At 38.3% G+C, this 19,770-nt stretch overlaps 2 protein-coding genes across 2 annotated transcripts; one reads left to right on the top strand and one right to left on the bottom strand.

Annotated features, from left to right (window-relative positions):
* The first annotated feature begins 544 nt into the window (after positions 1 to 544).
* LOC113309744 (delta-1-pyrroline-5-carboxylate synthase-like) lies at positions 545 to 6,299 on the top strand. Its single transcript, XM_026558257.1, has 20 exons — positions 545 to 814; positions 1,231 to 1,302; positions 1,434 to 1,537; positions 1,656 to 1,758; positions 1,864 to 2,025; positions 2,293 to 2,570; positions 2,709 to 2,859; positions 3,028 to 3,192; positions 3,359 to 3,436; positions 3,542 to 3,631; positions 4,037 to 4,123; positions 4,215 to 4,301; positions 4,391 to 4,487; positions 4,580 to 4,683; positions 4,783 to 4,858; positions 5,073 to 5,223; positions 5,310 to 5,378; positions 5,530 to 5,596; positions 5,684 to 5,754; positions 5,957 to 6,299. The coding sequence occupies exons 1-20, from the start codon at positions 764 to 766 to the stop codon at positions 6,036 to 6,038; spliced, it is 2,145 nt and encodes a 714-aa protein (XP_026414042.1). The 5' UTR covers positions 545 to 763; the 3' UTR covers positions 6,039 to 6,299.
* A 135-nt stretch (positions 6,300 to 6,434) lies between these two features.
* Positions 6,435 to 8,526, bottom strand: LOC113309745. The gene is made up of 3 exons (XM_026558258.1): positions 8,242 to 8,526; positions 7,632 to 7,687; positions 6,435 to 7,033 (listed from the first exon to the last, which is right to left on the bottom strand). The coding sequence occupies exons 1-3, from the start codon at positions 8,500 to 8,502 to the stop codon at positions 6,688 to 6,690; spliced, it is 663 nt and encodes a 220-aa protein (XP_026414043.1). The 5' UTR covers positions 8,503 to 8,526; the 3' UTR covers positions 6,435 to 6,687.
* Between the last annotated feature and the right edge of the window lie 11,244 nt (positions 8,527 to 19,770).

Here is a 19,770-nt window from a genome sequence, read left to right as displayed (position 1 = left end):
TGCGCGTTATTAAGTTTTTTTTAAGACCATTAGTCATCGTCAATGTGCATTATAAGAACTTAATAACATGTGTTTTTGTACAGAAATCTTAAGTCTCATCGTCAAACCACCGAAAAAAACTAGATGATTTATTTGAATTTTAATGTATATGCTAGAAGCCAATTTTCTACACATTCTCAATCCAATTGGTTGGTCTAAATCCACTCGCTGCTGCACTGTTATCTCCATTTGCATTAATATTAAGCATCTCAACATTTTTAGGTCCCTAAATAGCTTTAGGAAGGTTGGAACGGTCTATGGAAACACTCAATTCCACAACCATATCTGACCAGCACTACAGATCTGCAATTCCACAACCATGACTTAACTTCTAGTTAAAGTATGTCATATTCTCAAACCATAGTGCTTGCTCTAATTGACCAACTCTCAAAAATTTCGTCGATGCGTGATTCAGCACGTGCATCTCACGTGCGGTACACAACCTAGTTCACGAGGACAAACCCTTTGAAACTGAGTTGTTATGAGAGCCTGTTTGTGTGTCAAAATCAAATCACTGGGTTTGGATGGATAGTTAGTAGCAGCCCTCTCTCTAGTTCTAGTCATCTTCTTTGATTGAAACGTCAACGTCTTCTCTGTTATCTTAAAACCCAAAGGGTCTGTGACTCCGTCTCTTAAACTCTTCTTCTCTGTATATAAAGCTGCCAAGGAGGAGGTCACGTCGGAGAACACAACCACTCCTCATTCTGATTGAACCGCAGCAATAATGGATCCAACACGAGCTTTTGTCAAAGACGTTAAGCGCGTTGTTGTCAAGGTATCTCCTTTCAATCATGCAACCTAATCATTTGATTTTGATTTTGATTTTGGTTTTGATTAGTAAATGTAATCGTTAATGTCAAAGTTGAGGCAATGATAATCAAATTTCACGATTGTATAGATTTTCGTTAATTCATGATTTCTAGCTAAAACCCATGTTTTTAAATGTGAAAACTTTCAGTCTTTCTATCAATTTCAGTAAGATTTTGATTGCCAAGTATGATACTGGGTGGTGGGTTTTTGATTTTTAATTGGCCATGAGGGGGCAATTGCCCCCGCCGCCTATGCTGGCTCCAATCCTGTGTGCCAGTAGGTTATGAATCGACTGTCGTTAATTGCACCTTTGCATTATTGATTTTTGTGTTCCAACGATGAAATGTTGTTGCTGATTTTGTTTATTGCGTGAATACGAAGGTTGGAACCGCTGTTGTTACACGAGCTGATGGAAGATTAGCATTAGGTAGACTTGGAGCACTTTGTGAGCAGGTATGATTGATTATCATTCCTAAGTTTTCCATTGTACGAGGGCTTGGGTTAAGTGTCCATATCCATTTGCTGTATTGTTGAAGCCTATTTGAAGTTCACCGTATTCTGTTTGTGGATGTAATTGGTTGCAGCTTAAGGACTTGAATACTCGAGGATTTGAGGTAATTTTAGTTACTTCAGGTGCTGTTGGTGTTGGCCGCCAAAGGCTTAGATACAGGAAACTACTAAACAGCAGGTTAGTACTTCTCCTAGTAGCTTTTTCTACTGCGTGAATTCATCATTGCGGACTTCTGCTGAAATACAAAGTTATCAGTGTAAAAGAAAGAATACTCATACATTGTGATATTTTGTAGCTTTGCTGATCTACAAAAACCACAAGCAGAACTTGATGGAAAGGAGTGTGCAGCTGTTGGACAAAGTGGACTGATGTCTCTCTATGATGCGCTGTTCACTCAGGTGTCTCATTTGCGGTCTTTTCTATCCATGACTACATTTCAGACCTTGAACTTACTGTTTATATGATTTCCAATTCTAAAACTGAAAGAGTTATCTGTTATGCAGCTAGATGTGACTTCATCTCAGCTCCTAGTGACTGATCGAGATTTTGGGGATATCAACTTCAGAATGCAACTTTGTGAGACAGTCAAGTCATTGTTAAAATTTCACGTGATTCCTATTTTTAATGAGAATGATGCTATCAGTACCAGGAAGGCTCCTTATGAGGTGTGGTGCTCTTGACGTTCGCCTTCTACTTCTGTATTTAGAGGTTAATTTGTTATGAATATGACAATAATTTTACAGACAAAGTCAATGTTGAGTATGCATGCCTATTTAGCTGATAAATTGAGCAGATTATACATGTATACTTTCTTGTTCGATATACATTTAAAAACTCGCAACTATTTACATAATCCAAATTTGTGTTCATGATTTTGAACCTATGATTCTGATACTTTCTCATCGTCATTTTGTCAATACGCATTGTTTCAGGACTCTTCTGGTATATTTTGGGATAACGACAGTTTAGCAGCTCTGTTGGCTTTAGAACTAAAAGCCGACCTTCTTATTCTGTTGAGTGATGTAGACGGATTATACGATGGCCCTCCTAGTGAGCCACAATCAAAGTTAATCCATACTTACATAAAAGAAAAGCATCAAGGAGAAGTTACATTTGGTGACAAATCCAGGGTAGGTAGAGGAGGTATGACAGCTAAAGTAAAAGCGGCTGTATATGCAGCTTCTGCAGGTGTCCCTGTCATTATTACCAGGTAGGTATTCAACAGTTGGGCTCTTTTGTTACAAGTTCAATATCATGAGTAACTACTTTTCTTTCTTTTAATTTTCAAATGCATACTCGATTGAGCTTTCCTTTTCCTTTTTTTTTGTTCGTTTGTTTTTGGCTGAAGTGGTTATGCTACTGACAACATCATAAAAGTTGTCCAAGGAGAGCACATAGGCACCCTTTTTCACAAGGATGCACATTTATGGGCCCCCGTTAAAGAAGTTGATTCACGAGATATGGCAGTTGCAGCAAGGGAATGTTCTAGGCGACTTCAGGTAACATTTTTGTTTGCTTGAACGGGTTATAGAGTTATAGCTTCTCTTCTTTTGCATTTAGTGACTTTGTTCCATGAATACTTAGACTGTATGGTCGAATTTGTTGTTTGTTCTGAGAAGCTTAGATGTTAGGACTAATTGCGGAAAAAATGATAAAAATGGTTGCAGGCCCTTCCTTCAGAAGATCGAAAGAAAATTCTGTTGCAAGTAGCTGATGCCTTGGAAGCAAATGAAAGCTTGATCCAAGAAGAAAATGATGCTGATGTAGCTGCAGCAAAGAAGGCTGGATATGACAAGGCACTCATATCTCGCTTGGCTCTAAAGCCTGGGAAGGCAAGGCTCCTTAATTGTTAGCATTTTAATTTTAATTTTAATTCTGTATAAATAAAATCCTTTCAGTTTTCATTTTGAGAGTTTGACTCTCGTGACATGGTAGCAATTCTCTATGCTATTAAGAACCAAATTTCAAAATTTGAATCCATCGCATTGTGTTCCACAGATTTCAAGTCTGGCTAAATCTGTTCGCGTACTAGCAGACATGGAAGAACCAATTGGTCGGGTTTTGGCAAGAACTGAGGTAAATACAGTGAGATATGAGGATATGTTTCTCTCTTTGAACTTTAGTTTACCCTACATGCTAATCATTGATTGCTGAATTCATTTGTAATGGATAACGATCCAGGTTGCAGATGGTCTTATCTTGGAGAAGACATCTTCCCCATTGGGTGTTCTCCTGATTGTGTTCGAGTCTCGACCTGATGCACTAGTTCAGGTATATTCCAATAATATGATTTTAGGTTTGGTGTTTGCTAGTCATTGACTTGGGGGGTGTTCTGGCCATCCTATATCTATAACTTTATAGGAGTTATGCCTAAATTGCAAAACTATCCATCAATTTCCTAATATATCTTTAGTCTTATAGAGTTCTGACTTTGCATGTACCCTTAACTAGTTCTTATGTGTTTAAAGTTCAATTTTCTATTACTTAAAAATTAAGATCTCAACTAACATTCTGAAGTGGTTGAATTGCTTAAAAACAAAAATCAATTTGGTAACATTCCTAGTACTTCGGAGTTAATTAACGGCATAATCAAGAATTTTCATTTTTGAATTTTGATGTCAGAAATACAATTTTGTTATGGTTTACTAATGCTTGGTACTCTATGATATTCAATAGATAGCTTCATTAGCAATTCGTAGTGGGAATGGTCTTTTGCTGAAAGGAGGGAAAGAAGCTAAGCGGTCAAATGCAGTTCTGCACAAGGTTGGGATTTCTTGAAATCTCCCCCGGTGGATCATATATTCCTAAATACATCATGTCTTATTCGGTCAAATGATGATTTATGCAATTACAGGTTATCACTGAGGCTATCCCAGAATCTGTTGGATCAAGGCTTATCGGACTTGTGACTTCAAGAGAGGAAATTCCTGATCTCCTTAAGGTGTGTATTGAGATCGAAAGAGTGCGTAGTTACGCATATGGCTATCTTTCATTTATTGGTTCTTACCTCCACTTGCACTTGTGTTGTAGCTTGATGATGTAATTGATCTTGTGATCCCAAGAGGCAGCAATAAACTTGTTTCCCAAATTAAAGAATCAACAAAGATTCCTGTTCTTGGCCATTCTGGTAAGCTAATTATGTTTTTATAGCCATATCTTAGTTTTCTGCTAGAAGAAGCCATCTCCTGGTTGTAATAGGTTTTGTCATTCTCTTATCAGATGGAATTTGTCATGTTTATGTTGACAAGTCAGCAAATCTTGATATGGCTAAGCGTGTTGTCCTAGATGCAAAAGTAGATTATCCCGCAGCTTGCAATGCTATGGTGATTCCTGGTTCTATCTGGCATCTTAGATATCTTGGCTTTCACTTTGTATGCTGTGCAAACAAGAGCCACTAAGCTGTTTGCTTCTGCTTTTTTCAGGAAACACTTCTTGTGCATAAAGATTTGTTAGCATCTGGTAGTCTGAATGAGCTTGTTGGAGAGCTACGTACTGCTGGTAAGGTTTTTTTTAAGTAGGAATATTTTGAACTCTGGTAATTCATTTTTCCTTTTGTCACATACTGCAGAGCAGTTTGGTGTACAGGATTGTGTGATAATTAGTGAATCTTCAAATCATTATCGAGTTCAAATAAACTAAATGAACAAATTCATATTCATTAGCAGAAGTTCTATTGGGCAACAGTTCATTAATGTATGAACATCCAATGCAGGTATTACTTTATATGGTGGACCAAAAGTGAGTACTTCGTTGAAACTTATGGAGACACGCACATTTCATCATGAGTACAACTCCATGGCTTGCACGATTGAAATTGTGGATGATGTCTATGCAGCCATTGACCATATACATTGTCATGGAAGGCATGCTAACATCTCTTACGCTCCCTGTCTCTTTTTTCTAAGACGGAAGAAACGAAGGTTATTTACCTAATCTCACCTTTTTGCAGTGCACATACTGACTGTATTGTTACAGAAGACTGTGAAGTTGCAGAAATATTCCTACATCAAGTTGACAGGTATCTATACGTTTCTTTGGTTACTCTGTACTCAAATTTTGTGGCCTGGTGACTTGCACTTTTCCGAAACACCCTTCTCAGTCTTCTTACTGTATCGCCCTAAGCTTAAAAGAATAAAAACATGTATGATATACATTTTGTTTCTCACCAGTGCTGCGGTCTTTCACAATGTGAGTACAAGGTTTTGTGATGGAGCTCGTTTTGGACTTGGTGCAGAGGTAAGATGCTTTCAAGTCTGGTGTCGTATTATTTAGCTCAACATTTCATGTCTCATGATTGCTGATTTTCTGTTGACACGTGAACAGGTGGGAATAAGTACAAGTCGTATTCATGCTCGGGGTCCTGTTGGAGTTGAGGGACTGCTAACCACACGATGGTATGTGTTTCCCTTGAATGTGTTTGAATCCTAGGGCCTAATTGTCTCAGTTTTACTACGAAAGCCAGACTCCTTTTTTCCAATTCGCCAATTACTCAAAGGCGAATATCTCAACAACTTCGGCAACTGGGATATCACTCCTGTTTTGTCAGTGAATTTTCTGTTTGTTACGTCTGATAACTTAATTTCTTTGGCCTTACAGGATTATGAGAGGGAATGGACAAGTGGTTGATGGTGATAAAGGGGTTGTGTATACCCACAAGACTCTTCCTCTGCAAGCGTAAATATCTGTGATCTGTGGTAGGTAAAAATCAAATAATTACTGTGACTTCTGGCGTCTAGTATCTTGCACAACTGGGTACTTGACATGGCAGATGTAATCCTTACAGCTCAAAGCTGGCTAGGAAAGCTTTCATTTGATTTCTTTGTAATGTACAAGCAATACAGGCTGATTTTCATGTATGCTTAGAGGAATAACAATGTTGCCGAGAACTAGTTTCAAGTTTTTAGTTTCTGAATAAAATTTTTGTTACATTTTGTTGCAACATTTTTAATAATAACGCGTTATTCTGGACAAAGAAAAACAAAGAGAACCTTCTAAACTCTGGTAACAAAAATCCCTGCATGAGCAAATGCCCAAATTTGCCGGTCCTCCGGCTAACTCAGAAACGGGTTACAGGTACTGGTAAAAATAAGTGCATTCTTCAACTACAGCCATATCAACATTGGATAACTAGGAATAGTGCGACTGTGAAAATGTAATTATTCTGGTACATGCCTGATACAGGCCTAACTGCGAGTCCTTAATGAGAATGAAAAGAAAGCTCACAAACACACTGTTCAAAAATTTCATAAGTTTCCTTCGCCATTGATTCAACAATAAATAGAGATTACATTTGAAAGAAGTCACTGACAATGTAACAACTAACGACATCATGGTTTAGCTTGATGAACCCCTAGAAGATTAAGATCTTTCTTGCTTATGCCGTGAGGGATGTGATCTATGTTGGGTCCATAAAATACAACAGCTTTTAGTGTTCTGTAATTCACCTCGCAGTAATGAGTCGGTAGGTTGATCTTTTTGATACTTCTCTTCCTACTATACTTATAAGGGGATCCAGAGAACTGAGTCGAATTTCTGTACAATTCCGCTAGCCTGCCAAGTGCTTTATTCAAATTAGGACTCCTTGTTCGATTCAAAGTAGGACTTCTTGATCGGACCATACCACCTCGGTTTTTCTCGTTAAATGCTTGCTGCACAGTCCTCTCATCCAAATCCCTTCAACACAGAAGCAATATAAAACAATGTCACAAGACATAGAGAACGCAAAAACATCAATGTTGGTGAAAAACAGGGGACGCAGTACACACCAGAACTATTACAGCAGATATTAGTACATTACTTCTAAAGAATCATTAAGGGACTGGGCGAAAAGGTGAGTGAGGCCAATAAATCCCGTGCCTCAAGGGTATAAAAAAACCGTAGTTGGTGTGTTGGTGATAATTGTATTGCCCTAAAGTAAGTGATTAGAGCCAATCAGCCACAACATTAACAACAAAAGAAAGTTGAAGTCTCAATGGCAACACTAGCACAATATTCATATGTAGACAACCAGGCAACATAATCTAAAGGAAAATAGGACGCAGTTACGGAGCTATTCCACTGAAAATAGAGATAAGATGCACACTGCCATGAGTTTCTGTTCAGAAATGTAGATGACCGACCGACATCATGCTTTTATATGCTACTGCAATATCTGGAGTTGTGCAGTAAAACTGGTATTACATAGAGACAGCCACAAACATTTGCTTGCAAAAGTGTAATTTACTTGATAAGCAACACATCATTCCAAAGTTGAGAATCAAATGTAACTTACTCAATGTCAGGTCTTTCATGAGCACTCTGCTCCAGAGAAGCATTTGGTCCCTCGGCCTACCAAAAAACACACAAAGACATCGCAGATTTTAGCATTTCAATTCTGTTTACCACCAATTTTAATAACATTTTAGTTGAGGACAAAGGTAACCTTCAATCTAATCATAATCAAAATAAACTCATGGCAAGCTAGGGACGATTAAGTGATATAACATTGGCAGTGAGATTTTATCTAACACCGCAAATAGTATATTTAGATATTCTTAGAACTATCCATATGCTACAAATGGCAGTTATGCCAGCAATTTATCGCATAATGTTTTAACGGGACGATGAAGATTAAGTGATATAACACTAGTTGCAGTAAGAAGACATATAAATCGCATTTGCTCAGAGGTTTTGTTTTTGTCTATAAGAAAATAATCTCCTCCATAAAATTCAATTAGTAAGAACGCCCTAATCTCATGTTCTGTATATGTTGTGCCCAAAATGAATAAAAGAATGAATTCTTATTCACCAAATCGAAATTTGGGCATGTAAAATGTGAAACCCTAGAACCTGTGAATTGAGAATCGACAATAACAAAGCATTGAAAGAAAAAGAAAACCCACCTTAAGAGAACCAACCATATTGTGATCACCATCATCAGTACCTTGACCTCCTCCTTCGTTAGAAGACACAGAAGAGAAGAAATGAAGATTTGGAATTAGAACCCTTGGAAACAACACATCACCACCACCATTACTACTGCTGATGTTCTTCAAAGGGGTAGTTGTGAAGACCGCAGAGCTGTAATTTCTTGTTAACGGGGTTATTGGAGGTTGAGCAGCAGCAGCAGCCTTCTTGATGATGATTCTACTCAAAGTCGCCATTTTTGATACAGAACAAAATCTCAGTCTTTTCTTTCCTTCTAGTTTTTTATAATATATAGGGTCCCTTTTCTTTTACTAATAATAACTGGGCTTGTTATTGGACCGGGCCCATATCATATCGGGGAGGTTTACGGAAGTCACACCACCTCCGTTTCAGGAAAAATGATACTTTTCTGATTTCTCATTCAATCATGTGTATTTCCATGAGGTGGAGGGAATATCATAATCAGTCAGATGGTTTTTATGAAAAAATTTGTGCTAACCATTAAAAAAAAGTGAAAGTATCACTTTTTCTGAAACACAGGGAGTAACAATAACAAGTTACCATTCCGATGAAGAAAATACAAAGCTTGAAATCAATTCTACTGACGAGAAATTTTCACGAGCAATATCCTCATCAGATGCATTTGGATTCTTGACTGCCAAATCTTTGATTTTAATTCCTCCATCTGTTAGTTTTCCTTCGTCTGGTACTTCAGCCCTAACCTTGAATTCCAAAGCTGGCTTGAGTTTTTTCGAAACAGTTACAACTCAACTCAACAGTTACGATCTTTGACTGTGACTTTAATCTCCTCGTCCTGATACTTTCTAGTCAATGTTATATATCCCTCCTTTGCATTATCCTCAATCTCGAAAGGAAACTCAGGAATCTCAAGCCCCATGTTTCCCAACTCTACAATCTCTAACGCAGCAACCTATCGAAAAACGCATAAAGACAGTCGTGTTCAATTTATGAAGACAAAGTTAGCTAATCTCGTATGCAAACCACAATTTATAAGTAGACCAATGTCAGAATCATAAACAACCCCATTATAGCTATTCATAAAACAAAGTTGCCAAAACATCAAAATCATGATATTAAGAGAAAACGAAACAAACCTCAACATCATTCATATACATCTCCACCCAATTGATTTCAGACTCAATAACTTTGAGAAGACTGTCATCAGAATCGGGTATCTTCTTAGTTTGAGCAGAGAAGTGATGATGAGTTGGAATCGAAGTTGTCCTAAATACTTTTCCAACTAGATTAGTAGTATTGTTGATACTAGTACTAATGGTGGTAGTGGTCTTCAATGGGGTAGTGAAGATGGAGGAGGTGTAAATTCTACAAGGTGTTTTGTTTGCCAGTGGGATTACTGAACATGCAGCTTTCTTAATCATTCTACTCGCCATGCTTGTTGGAGCTGAAGAAACAAAGGTTTTCTCAGAAATCTTTACTTCCTTGAAGGTTTTTAGGTTCTTAACGTAGCGGAAGCGTGTAAGTTGGATTAAAGATCCGATAAACTTGTGAGAAGTCGATAGATTCGCATAAGCAACAGTAAAACTAGAGAACAATCACTAAGAAAATAACTTTGAAAAATCAAATAAGAGTGTTGGATGTGTTTCTCTACAATACTAGGCCTTCGTATATAGTCTTTAATGATTCCTAAGTCGCATATAGTCTTCAATGAGTCCTAATACTACTAGGACTAGAAAAAAAGGAAATCAACCAGACTAGAAAATAAGCCAAAACTAGGAAGGGAAATCTTAAATTAAGAAACAGATTAGAACAAAAAAAATTGAAAGAAGGGCTTTTTTGATGCATTCTAACCGTGAGCCAGTGGCTCCATCAACCTGCTTTTCCTCCCTACGCTTCAAATTTGCACCATTATTCAATAAAAAATTGACTATCTGAAATTCTAGCTAGGATGATTCGTGTTACACTGCATAGGGAGCCACAGACAACTACAAGAATACGGGCACAGACAATATCGTACAAGTTAACTTTATGTGTTTCATAACTAATGGCATTATTATGCAAATCCATTATAGATATTCATGAAATGAAACAAACTTTCCCAAATATCAAAACCATGAAATTAAATTTTCCCATCCAAAAAAGCACCAGACTTCGAGTGAGAAGAGAACGAACCTCAAGATCATCAAATTCCTCTTCAGCACAACAGATTCTTGACTTAATAACTCCGAGAAGAGTGTCATCGGGATTCAGAATTGGATATCTTCTTACCTAGAGCGGAGAAGTGATGAAACATCAGCTTAATAAGATAGCTCCACCAACCTTATTGAGATCATCAAAATCATCAGCTTTCCCTTCCTATTTGCTGTTGAAGATGCAGATTTATTGATGATTCTACTCAAAATCGCCATTGTTACTCACTACAGAGTACAGAACCAGAACAAGCTTCTCTCCCAAATCTCTCCTCCTCCTTGTTGTTTAGGGCTCTTTACTATCCCCAAAAAGAGATGGGCCCCCAAATCGTTTTACCGGTTAGGGCCCATTCAAAAATTTCAGATAATCGGTCATCTATATCCGACACCTATCCTTCATCTTCAGCTGGTGAGGGGGCATTTAGCTCCTCTCTGCCCTGGACAATCAACGACAGCTTTGTCATAATTTCTCCAAGCCCATGATTTTGCTACATCCCCCGTCGGCCGAGCCGTTCCATGATCGCCAAGTTGTGTTGCAGTTATAAAGTTGTAAAGCTCGCAAGCACATAGCTTCCCCAGTCTAAGGGGTAGTGTTGCAGGTGGATATTTGATGAAGCAGAACTCCTCAGTCTAATAATAAGTCAAAGGATGCCATCATCCGACTCCTTGGACGCACATCCATATCCATTTACATGGAAACCATGGCTTGTGTATAAAATACATCGTAATTTCTGGTTTGTCCCTTCCTAGGCCTCACTAATAAGGCGAAAAGGCAGGGGAAACTACCTTCAACTTTCATTTTCATTTTGACAATTAGTTTTAGTTAAAGAGTTTATTAACAGTTGACAGACAGTCTTTCTTATTTTGCAGTCGAAGAACAATGACAATAACATTGTCTCAACTCACTAAAATGTTGGCTCCAAAGCCAAAAAAAAAAGAAAAAAAATACATCCTGAGCAACATCTAGTTGCTAATGAAATTCTTTAACCACAGTGTGTATTCCATGTGCTCTTTGTTATCCATGTACTTACATAAGAAATCGGTAATGCTGCGTTTAATCCCTCTGTCTTCCAAATATGTCTGGAAATCTTCCTGCACCTCCTCTTCCAGATCCCTTCAACACAAAACGCACAAACTTTTTTTTTTTACAATCTCTACATGCATAACCCAACAACTGATAGCAGCAGTCAGGAAAGTATATAAAATATAAAGCGTGCAACGGATTCGACTTACGAGAAATCAGGTCCTTGATAAGCATCCGAGGCATTTGGATTCTTGAAAGCCAAACTGTTGATTTTAATTCCAGCTGTTGCATCAGCCGTAACATCAAATTCCACCGCTTTTTTTTGTAACACTTACGACCAAATCAACTAACTGCTCAAAACTATAACTAGAGGGATCAACTGCGCGAACTGTGACTTTAATCTGCTCATCCTGACCTGATACTCTCTAGTCAATCTTATACTTCCACGTTCATCTGCATTATCTTCAATCTTGGAAGGAAACTCTCTTGGTGCCTTAGGGACGACCTGTCAAAAAACACATACGGACCCTCAAATTAAAATAACTAATCTCAGTCACAACTGAAGTAACTATTGGCAGAAGTCTGACAAATTAACCCATTATAGCTGTTCATAAAATAAACTTGCCCAATATCAAAATTTAAAAAAAAAAAAAAAAAAAACCCACTAAATGTTAGAGTGAAAAATGAAACAAACCTCATTATTATAAAATTCTCACCCTATAATTTCATTATCAAGTAATGGTTCCTAATCAATAAAAACTCTTTCCCGTTGATACACTATCATCTGATTACTTATGAAAATCATAAGGATGGCTAGTGTTGAATATCCTTGTGTGACTGTCCGATTTCTCATCATTCTCACTTATTTTTGTTGTCATAAACTACTAGTTCTATTATTCGCATCCCTTCACAAACATCATGTATGTTTGTTTCGTTTTATTCTATCTAATTGAAATCACCGGGTTTTCGGATCTATTATGTTTGTTTTGTTGAGTCAGACATGACTCAACTTACTGAAAAATATACGAGTGAGCGACTTGATTTTATGAGTCAGGTTTCCTAACTTAAACGGGTCTGAGTCAAGGATTAGGTTTGAATCAGGTAGCAAGTTATATCTGACTAAAACTAAAAGAAAGAAAAAACGGACTGACATTTGATTCACGTCGAGTCATGATGCATTATCCGATTTTTTCAATATATTATTTGTTTATCAGACAAAGGTCTATAGGATGAGAACTCTCACTCAAAATTAAATAGTTTGATAAAAAATGATTAAATTTGGTGTTATTACGTGTAGTTGATAGGTTAACTTTCACCCAAACTCATTCATACACTCCTTTATGTGAAGGAGTGTGTCATAGTGGAGGCTAAGAGGCTGAAGATTACATGTTTGGAAGAAAAAAAATTTATTGAGAGGTCGATGATAATCGTTCCACGCGTTCATCCAATTTTTTAACAATATTTAGTTACTGCTAATTCGGGACCCAGAAGTTTCTTGGGATTGCTCTCTTCATCAGAACTTGGTTGTGCTTCCGGCACAGGTTGATTGGATTTATTCAGAGGTGGTTTCTATTTCTTTCTCGCATAATATCTTAAAATTGGGACAGTTTATTTGAGAAATTCAGAGAAGTTAAATAAAATTTAGATGAAATTATAGTGGAGAAATATGCAAGGGCATAGTGAGTTTTGCTATGAGTTGAATAGTTAAATGAAGGTGGTAGTTATTGGCGTTAAAATTGTCACCGGGGAATTAGTTTTGTGCATGTAAAATTTCAGAACGATTTCTAAAAGCAAAATCGTCGACTTTTTGTGAAGCAAAATATATGTGCTTCTTCTGTTTATGATATCCAAAAACGGTATAAAACCTATTAGGCCCAAACACAAAATAACTAAAACTTAAAATGACAAATTTTACTACAAAGGTTCACTTCGGTATTTAATACATACACTCACCGATAAACCCCCACACTCCTCTTTGCGTCCCTACATTTTAAATCTCATAGTCGCGACAAAAAATTTTAAGGATTTTTTCTAAGGTTTTTCAATCTCAACTATTTGCGATGGTTTTAGACTGGCGTGGTAGTCGGTATCGAACCACCATTGTGTTAAAACCAACCGTTGGACACACTGCTTAAGGTGTGGGTTGGTCATGCATGTGACAGATATATTTTTTAGAGCTTCTCCAATGGAATGTATGTGGATACACATTTATTTTCACTAAAATTGTTCTCCAACCCCAATTTCTTAATCAATGTGAAGATGATATGGCTTAATTTTTGTTAGACATTGTAAAGGTGAATGTCAAGTTTTAGACATTCACCTTGACAATGTGAGGCTAGCCTAGTAAGCTTTTGCTTACTAAAATTAATTCAAATATATTAAATAACCTTTTTTAGCTCTTACAAAAACTAAAAGTTTCTAAAAATAAAAAATGCAATTAATCCATAAAAAATCACAAACAACACCATTGGAGATGTGTTATTTTTTCCCTCTAAATTTAAGGAGAAAATGGTATGAGGATGTCTTGTTTGTGTTTCCACCAAGGAAACACACACAACCACCATTGGAGAAGCTCTTAACACAAACATTAGTCTTCTCTATTTCACCACCCGTCTACAGATGGTAAGGGTGCTCTGCTTCAATGTACTACCAAGAACAGGAATGCAAAAATTTTCTAACAAAAATCTTGTTCTTATCGCTAATTATAAAACTAAGAAACCTAGGTAGATGTTACGGTCAAGCAAGTGGCGCATAATGATTAGGCGTTACAGAGTTGCAGGCCAAGTCAGTTTGCAGCCAGGATGGCGCGACACTGCGTAGACTGTCAAGTGTTTAGAATGGCACAACCCCGCAGGGCCAATGAAGTGCAAGGGTGGCACTAAATTGTAAATGAATTTGGCTAAGTAATGAAGCTATTGGCCGACAAAATGAAGCTTCATAAGTAGGAGGCAAGACGAAGCCAAAGTTGCAAGATGTAACATGCAACATGCGAGTTGGCATGTTGGCAACTGGCATGTTGGCGTGTCCGTGGAATTCAGTTGGCCCAAACTCAAGGACAATGCAAGCATGTGGAATAGACTAAGTATTAGTCTATCCATTAGTTCAAGGCTGGCCAAAGCTTGAACAATGCAAACAAGTTGGTAATGCAAGAGCTGCATTACTATTGTCAAGCTAATTGGCGAAGTGAAGCATATATGACGCATGAGTAACTAGAGTGAGCTTAAGGATCTGGCCTCGATGTTTGAAGCATAAGGATTGTCCATGCATGATTTTGGAATGATAAACATGCAGGGCCAAGAGAGCTGAACTTTGGTGCAAGACAGAATCCAGTATGGCACAACAAGTGTGCAATACAGTTCAAGTGAAGGTTAGGAGTTGGTTATTGGCTTTGCGAGCATGCCAATGAAGCGAGACAAGATAGAACGGTTATAAAAGAAGTTTATAACCATGTGGAGTGTTCATAACCACCAAGAACATGTATGGCATCTGTTGGCGTGACAACACAAAAGGTGACAATTAGTTGGCGGTTATGGAAACCACTTTTGGGACACATGGATGTTCCATGCAGGTGCAAGCGGTTTCACAGAGTTTTGGACTGATCATTAGCTTGTATAAATAGCTCAGGGATCAATAAGTTTAGTGTTGTTCGTTTGAGAGAAGAACCACTAATGTAGAGAGTGTTTTAGCCATTCACCAAGAGGGTGAATGGCCTGTTTTGGTCCATGAGTTGGACGAGCTTTGTAATCTTCCTTTAGTGCAATAAAATGGGTTTGTTGCAGTAATCTTTGTGTTCATTATGTTGTTTATGTTGTGTGAGAATTGGTTAAGTACATGGAAGAACCTCTTATGCTTATGGGGGCATGAAGAGTTTGAGAGAAAGAAGAAAAGACTTCCGTTGTGCAAGGCATTATGAGTGAAGGCAGATGCGTACTTTGATGCAAGTATGCAAGGCTGAGTGATTGTGGGTGAAGATGATTCACTGAACCACAATCATTGTCGGTCATGTTCCATGAAAATTTTAGGCGATTAAATGGGCATGTGACAGCCGGTATCAGAGATGTGTTAGGGGACACAGCTTGCTGATTTTTCTCTCTTTTACTCAAGTTAATGTCATTTGTTTGTCAAATTCAGTGGTGAATTGTTTGGGTATCGCTAGTATGGAGACTAGAAGAAGTTGGTCTTGTGTGGAAAGATCAATTGGAATGAACTTGAAGCTTGAAGTAGAAGCAGGCCATGAAAGTTTATGACAAAGGTGTCAAAATTCCATCCCAAAGTGTTAGACGAACGTGCAAGAGTCATTGAAAACCGGGTTTTCAAGTGATGGCATGACAAAACTATGGAGTATGCTGACTTCTATGGTGCAAGTCAGGTGTTAAAGTCCATGTTTCTCACAAGTATACGAAGATTATGCATTTGGAATGCATTCTTTTGTAGTGTTATCAGTAGCGAGTACATTACAAGTTGTAATGGGAATTTTGCGAAAATTCCTGAATTCAAAGATGATGTTGGCCTTTGCAGCGGCAAAGTAGATGAAGAACATGTCTATGTGATAGATTGAAGGTGTTTTCATCGTAGCCAGTTGATGGAAGATTATAGTTATCTCTCTCGAATGCATGTACCTTGGTGGTAATGCAAAGTCTGGTTGCGAACCAGCATTTTTGTGGCAATGTGATGTCATAAAGAATAATTGGATGTCCAATTCTTATCTAGCAGAAAGCTTATTGAAAGGCTGAAGAAATAAGCGCAAGCTAGGGGAAAACGGATACACCACGGTCTTGTGTTTGCAAGATTTCTTCGTTGATGCTAGATGATCACAAGGAGTGTGCTTGCACATGGTTTATGAGTGTGATCAGTATGCTTGGACAAGGGTGTCCAAAGACCTGCATTTGATCATAACCACAAGCGGATGTTCTTGTCAACTGCAAATCAACAATTGTTGCTACTGAAGTTGATTTTGGAGAAGGTGAAAGACAAGAGAAACCATTTGTGCATGGAAAGTAAAAATGAGTTTCAAGTTTGAAGAAGAATGCGGCATTCTTGCTTCATGAGACCTAGGCAGTGGCGCCTCATTTGCAAGGGTTGTGCCTTGTTAATATTGTCCAAGATAATTGTCCGCGGAAGTCATTGAGTAATATGACTTTGCTGAGCTCTATGGTGATCCTCAGAATCACCAAGTTAAGTCTGTTCCAGTTGCGCAAAGGCGTACAAGTTTGTGTCAAGATTTGAGTGCTGATTGGCATAACATGTATGCAACAGTAGCATGCGCCAAATGAGATTTGGGCATGGCCAAGATGCATGATGCGGTTGGAGATGCAAGTTAGACGAATCATAGATGCATGCAAAAAGAAGGACAAAGTAGTGGTGATGCATAAGAACGGCATAAGGTCATTATTGAATTGCTAAAGAAATCTTCATGACAGCACGTTGACAGTTGGGAGAGTGCATGTGGCAAAGTGAATTGATACATTGGGGACAGTAGGTGATGTATCGCTTCATTTGTTGCTTAGAAGCGAAGATGAAGTCAGTATTACAAGGCTTGTTAGGTCTTACAAGTTGCAATCAGTTGGCGGGAGTATTTGCTCAAGTTTGAGTTTACTTTCAGTTTGGGTCGAGTGGACCTTGGTGTTGGAATGAAGTCTTTCTATGTAAGGTAGTAGTGAATGAGGGTATTTGAAGTGAAAGATCTTTCCTCTTTTGTTCAAAGTAAAGCTAGTTCACGTGGAAGATGCTACATAGCATATGAAGCCAAAATATGCAATTGATGACGCTGAAAGTGAAAGAAGCAAATAGAGTTGGTGGCATAGTCGAGTTTGCTGTTGAGAGTTATGTGGAAGTGCAATGGCATATGGAAGCGATAGCATGGAGTAATGCAGCAAGAATGAAGATGTAATTCCATCAAGTAAATGAGTTAAGAGTAACTCATTGTTTGGAAGAACATGATGCTGTTTTTCTGCCACATTAAAGCGTAACAGTTTGAAATAGAAATTGATGCTTAAAGTGCTGGTTTCAAAGGCGCGTGAAGAGGATGCCTGATCTTAAAAGACGTCCTGATGTCAGGGGTATCCTAAGTCATGACTATACCAAAGTCATGCATTTCAATCGTGATGTTGCGACAATGCAAGCAAAGAACAGCAAGGTGCAGGTTCTTTGGAATACAAATGATGCAAGTCCAAGAAGGTGAATTTTGCAACATGATTTGGAGGCCAAATCTATTAAAAGTTCTGATGTTAGCAAAGTGCATCAAAGGCTATAGACTGTGGCGCATACCAAGAGTGGTATGAAGTCATAGAGTGTATACCTTAAGGAATGGCATGATTTGGCATAGGTGCATATGATTGAAGAATGAGGCCAAATTTTGTACAAGTCATGTTATGTTGCGTGGTGCAACTAAAGTCAGAGAATGAAGGCATAAGACTATGGAAATGATCATTGTGATCAGTTGGAAGAATCATTGCTTGTGTACACTTAGGCACAAATGATTCATGCGAAGTTCATGCCTAATTCAGGGAATTGGCTAAGGAGAATTTCAGTTTTCACTTGAGTGTTGATATATGATTTGAGATGGAGTTGAAAGCGGTCGCGACGCAACAACAAAGTTCAAGATCAGTAGGATCAATGGAAAGGAAGTATAGCTAAGTGATGGCATAAAGTACTAGGCAAAGAAGTTTTGGAAAGGTTAAAAGCCAAGAAAAGTCTGCTGATTTCTGAGAAGGGCTCAGAAGCGTACAAGGCCAGAGAACAAGTATAAAGAGTACTTTGTTGCGTTCAACGAGGGCGTTGAACTGATTAGGTGGGGGAGGTTTGTTATGGTCATGCGAGTGGCGCATAATGAATACGCGTTACAGAGTTGCAGGCCAAGTCAGTGTGCAACCAGGATGGCGCGACACTGCGTAGACTGTCAAGTGCTTAGAATGGCACAACCCCGCAGGGCCAATGAAATGCAAGGGTGGCACTACATTGTAAATTCATTTGGCTAAGTAATGAAGCTATTGGCCGACACAATGAAGCTTCATTAAGTAGGAGGCAAGACGAAGTCAAAGTTACAAGATGCAACATGCAACATGCGAGTTGGCATGTTGGCATGTCCGTGGAATTGAGTTGGCCCAAACTCAAGGACAATGCAAGCATGTAGAATAGACTAAGGATTAGTTTATGCATTAGTTCAAGGATGTCCAAAGCTTGAACAATGCAAACAAGTTGGTAATGCAAGAGTTGCATTGCTGTTGTCAAGCTAATTGGCGAAGTGAAGCATATATGACGCATGAGTAACTAGAGTGAGCTTAAGGATCTGGCCTCGATGTTTGAAGCATAAGGATTTTCCATGCATGATTTTGGAATGATAAACATGCAGGGCCAAGAGAGCTGAACTTTGGTGCAAGACAGAATCCAGTATGGCACAACAAGTGTGCAATACAGTTCAAGTGACGGTTAGGAGTTGGTTATTGGCTTTGCGAGCATGCCAATGAAGCGAGACAAGATAGAACGGTTATAAAGGAAGTTTATAACCATGTGGAGTGTTCATAACCACCAAGAACAGGTGTGGCATCTGTTGGCGTGACAACACAAAAGGTGACAATTAGTTGGCGGTTATGGAAACCACTTTTGGGACACATGGATGTTCCATGCAGGTGCAAGCGGTTTCACAGAGTTTTGTCCTGATCATTAGCTTGTATAAATAGCTCAGGGATCAATAAGTTTAGTGTTGTTCGTTTGAGAGAAGAACCACTAATGTAGAGAGTGTTTTAGGCATTCACCAAGAGGGTGAATGGCCTGTTTTGGTCCATGAGTTGGACGAGCTTTGTAATCTTCCTTTAGTGCAATAAAATGGGTTTGTTTCAGTAATCTTTGTGTTCATTATGTTGTTCATGTTGTGTGAGAATTGATTAAGTACATGGCAGAACCTCTTATGCTTTTGGGGGCATGAAGAGTTAGAGAGAAAAAAGAAAAGACTTCCGTTGTGGAAGGCCTTATGAGTGAAGGAAGATGCGTACTTTGATTCAAGTATGCAAGACTGAATGATTGTGGGTGAAGATGATTCACTGAACCACAATCATTTCCGGTCATGTCCTAGGAAAATTTTAGGCGATTAAATAGGCATGTGACAGTAGACCATGTAACTCAAAGATATTAGAAAAAATGCTTGTATTTCGCGAGCCTGTCGATTGCAATTAAACATTTTTTCTGTTGATATAGGTAAGGCAACCGTCCTATGAAATCAAAGAGGTTAAAAACATTGTGCTTTTAAGGTGAACCTTTAACCAAAGAGATTAAAAGAACTTATGCTGTCCAACTGCTCAGTTGTTATCAACTAC

This window comes from Papaver somniferum, chromosome 9 (genome assembly GCF_003573695.1).
Source record: "Papaver somniferum cultivar HN1 chromosome 9, ASM357369v1, whole genome shotgun sequence".
Taxonomy (NCBI): domain Eukaryota; kingdom Viridiplantae; phylum Streptophyta; class Magnoliopsida; order Ranunculales; family Papaveraceae; genus Papaver; species Papaver somniferum.
This window is presented reverse-complemented; position numbering and strand designations above follow the sequence as displayed.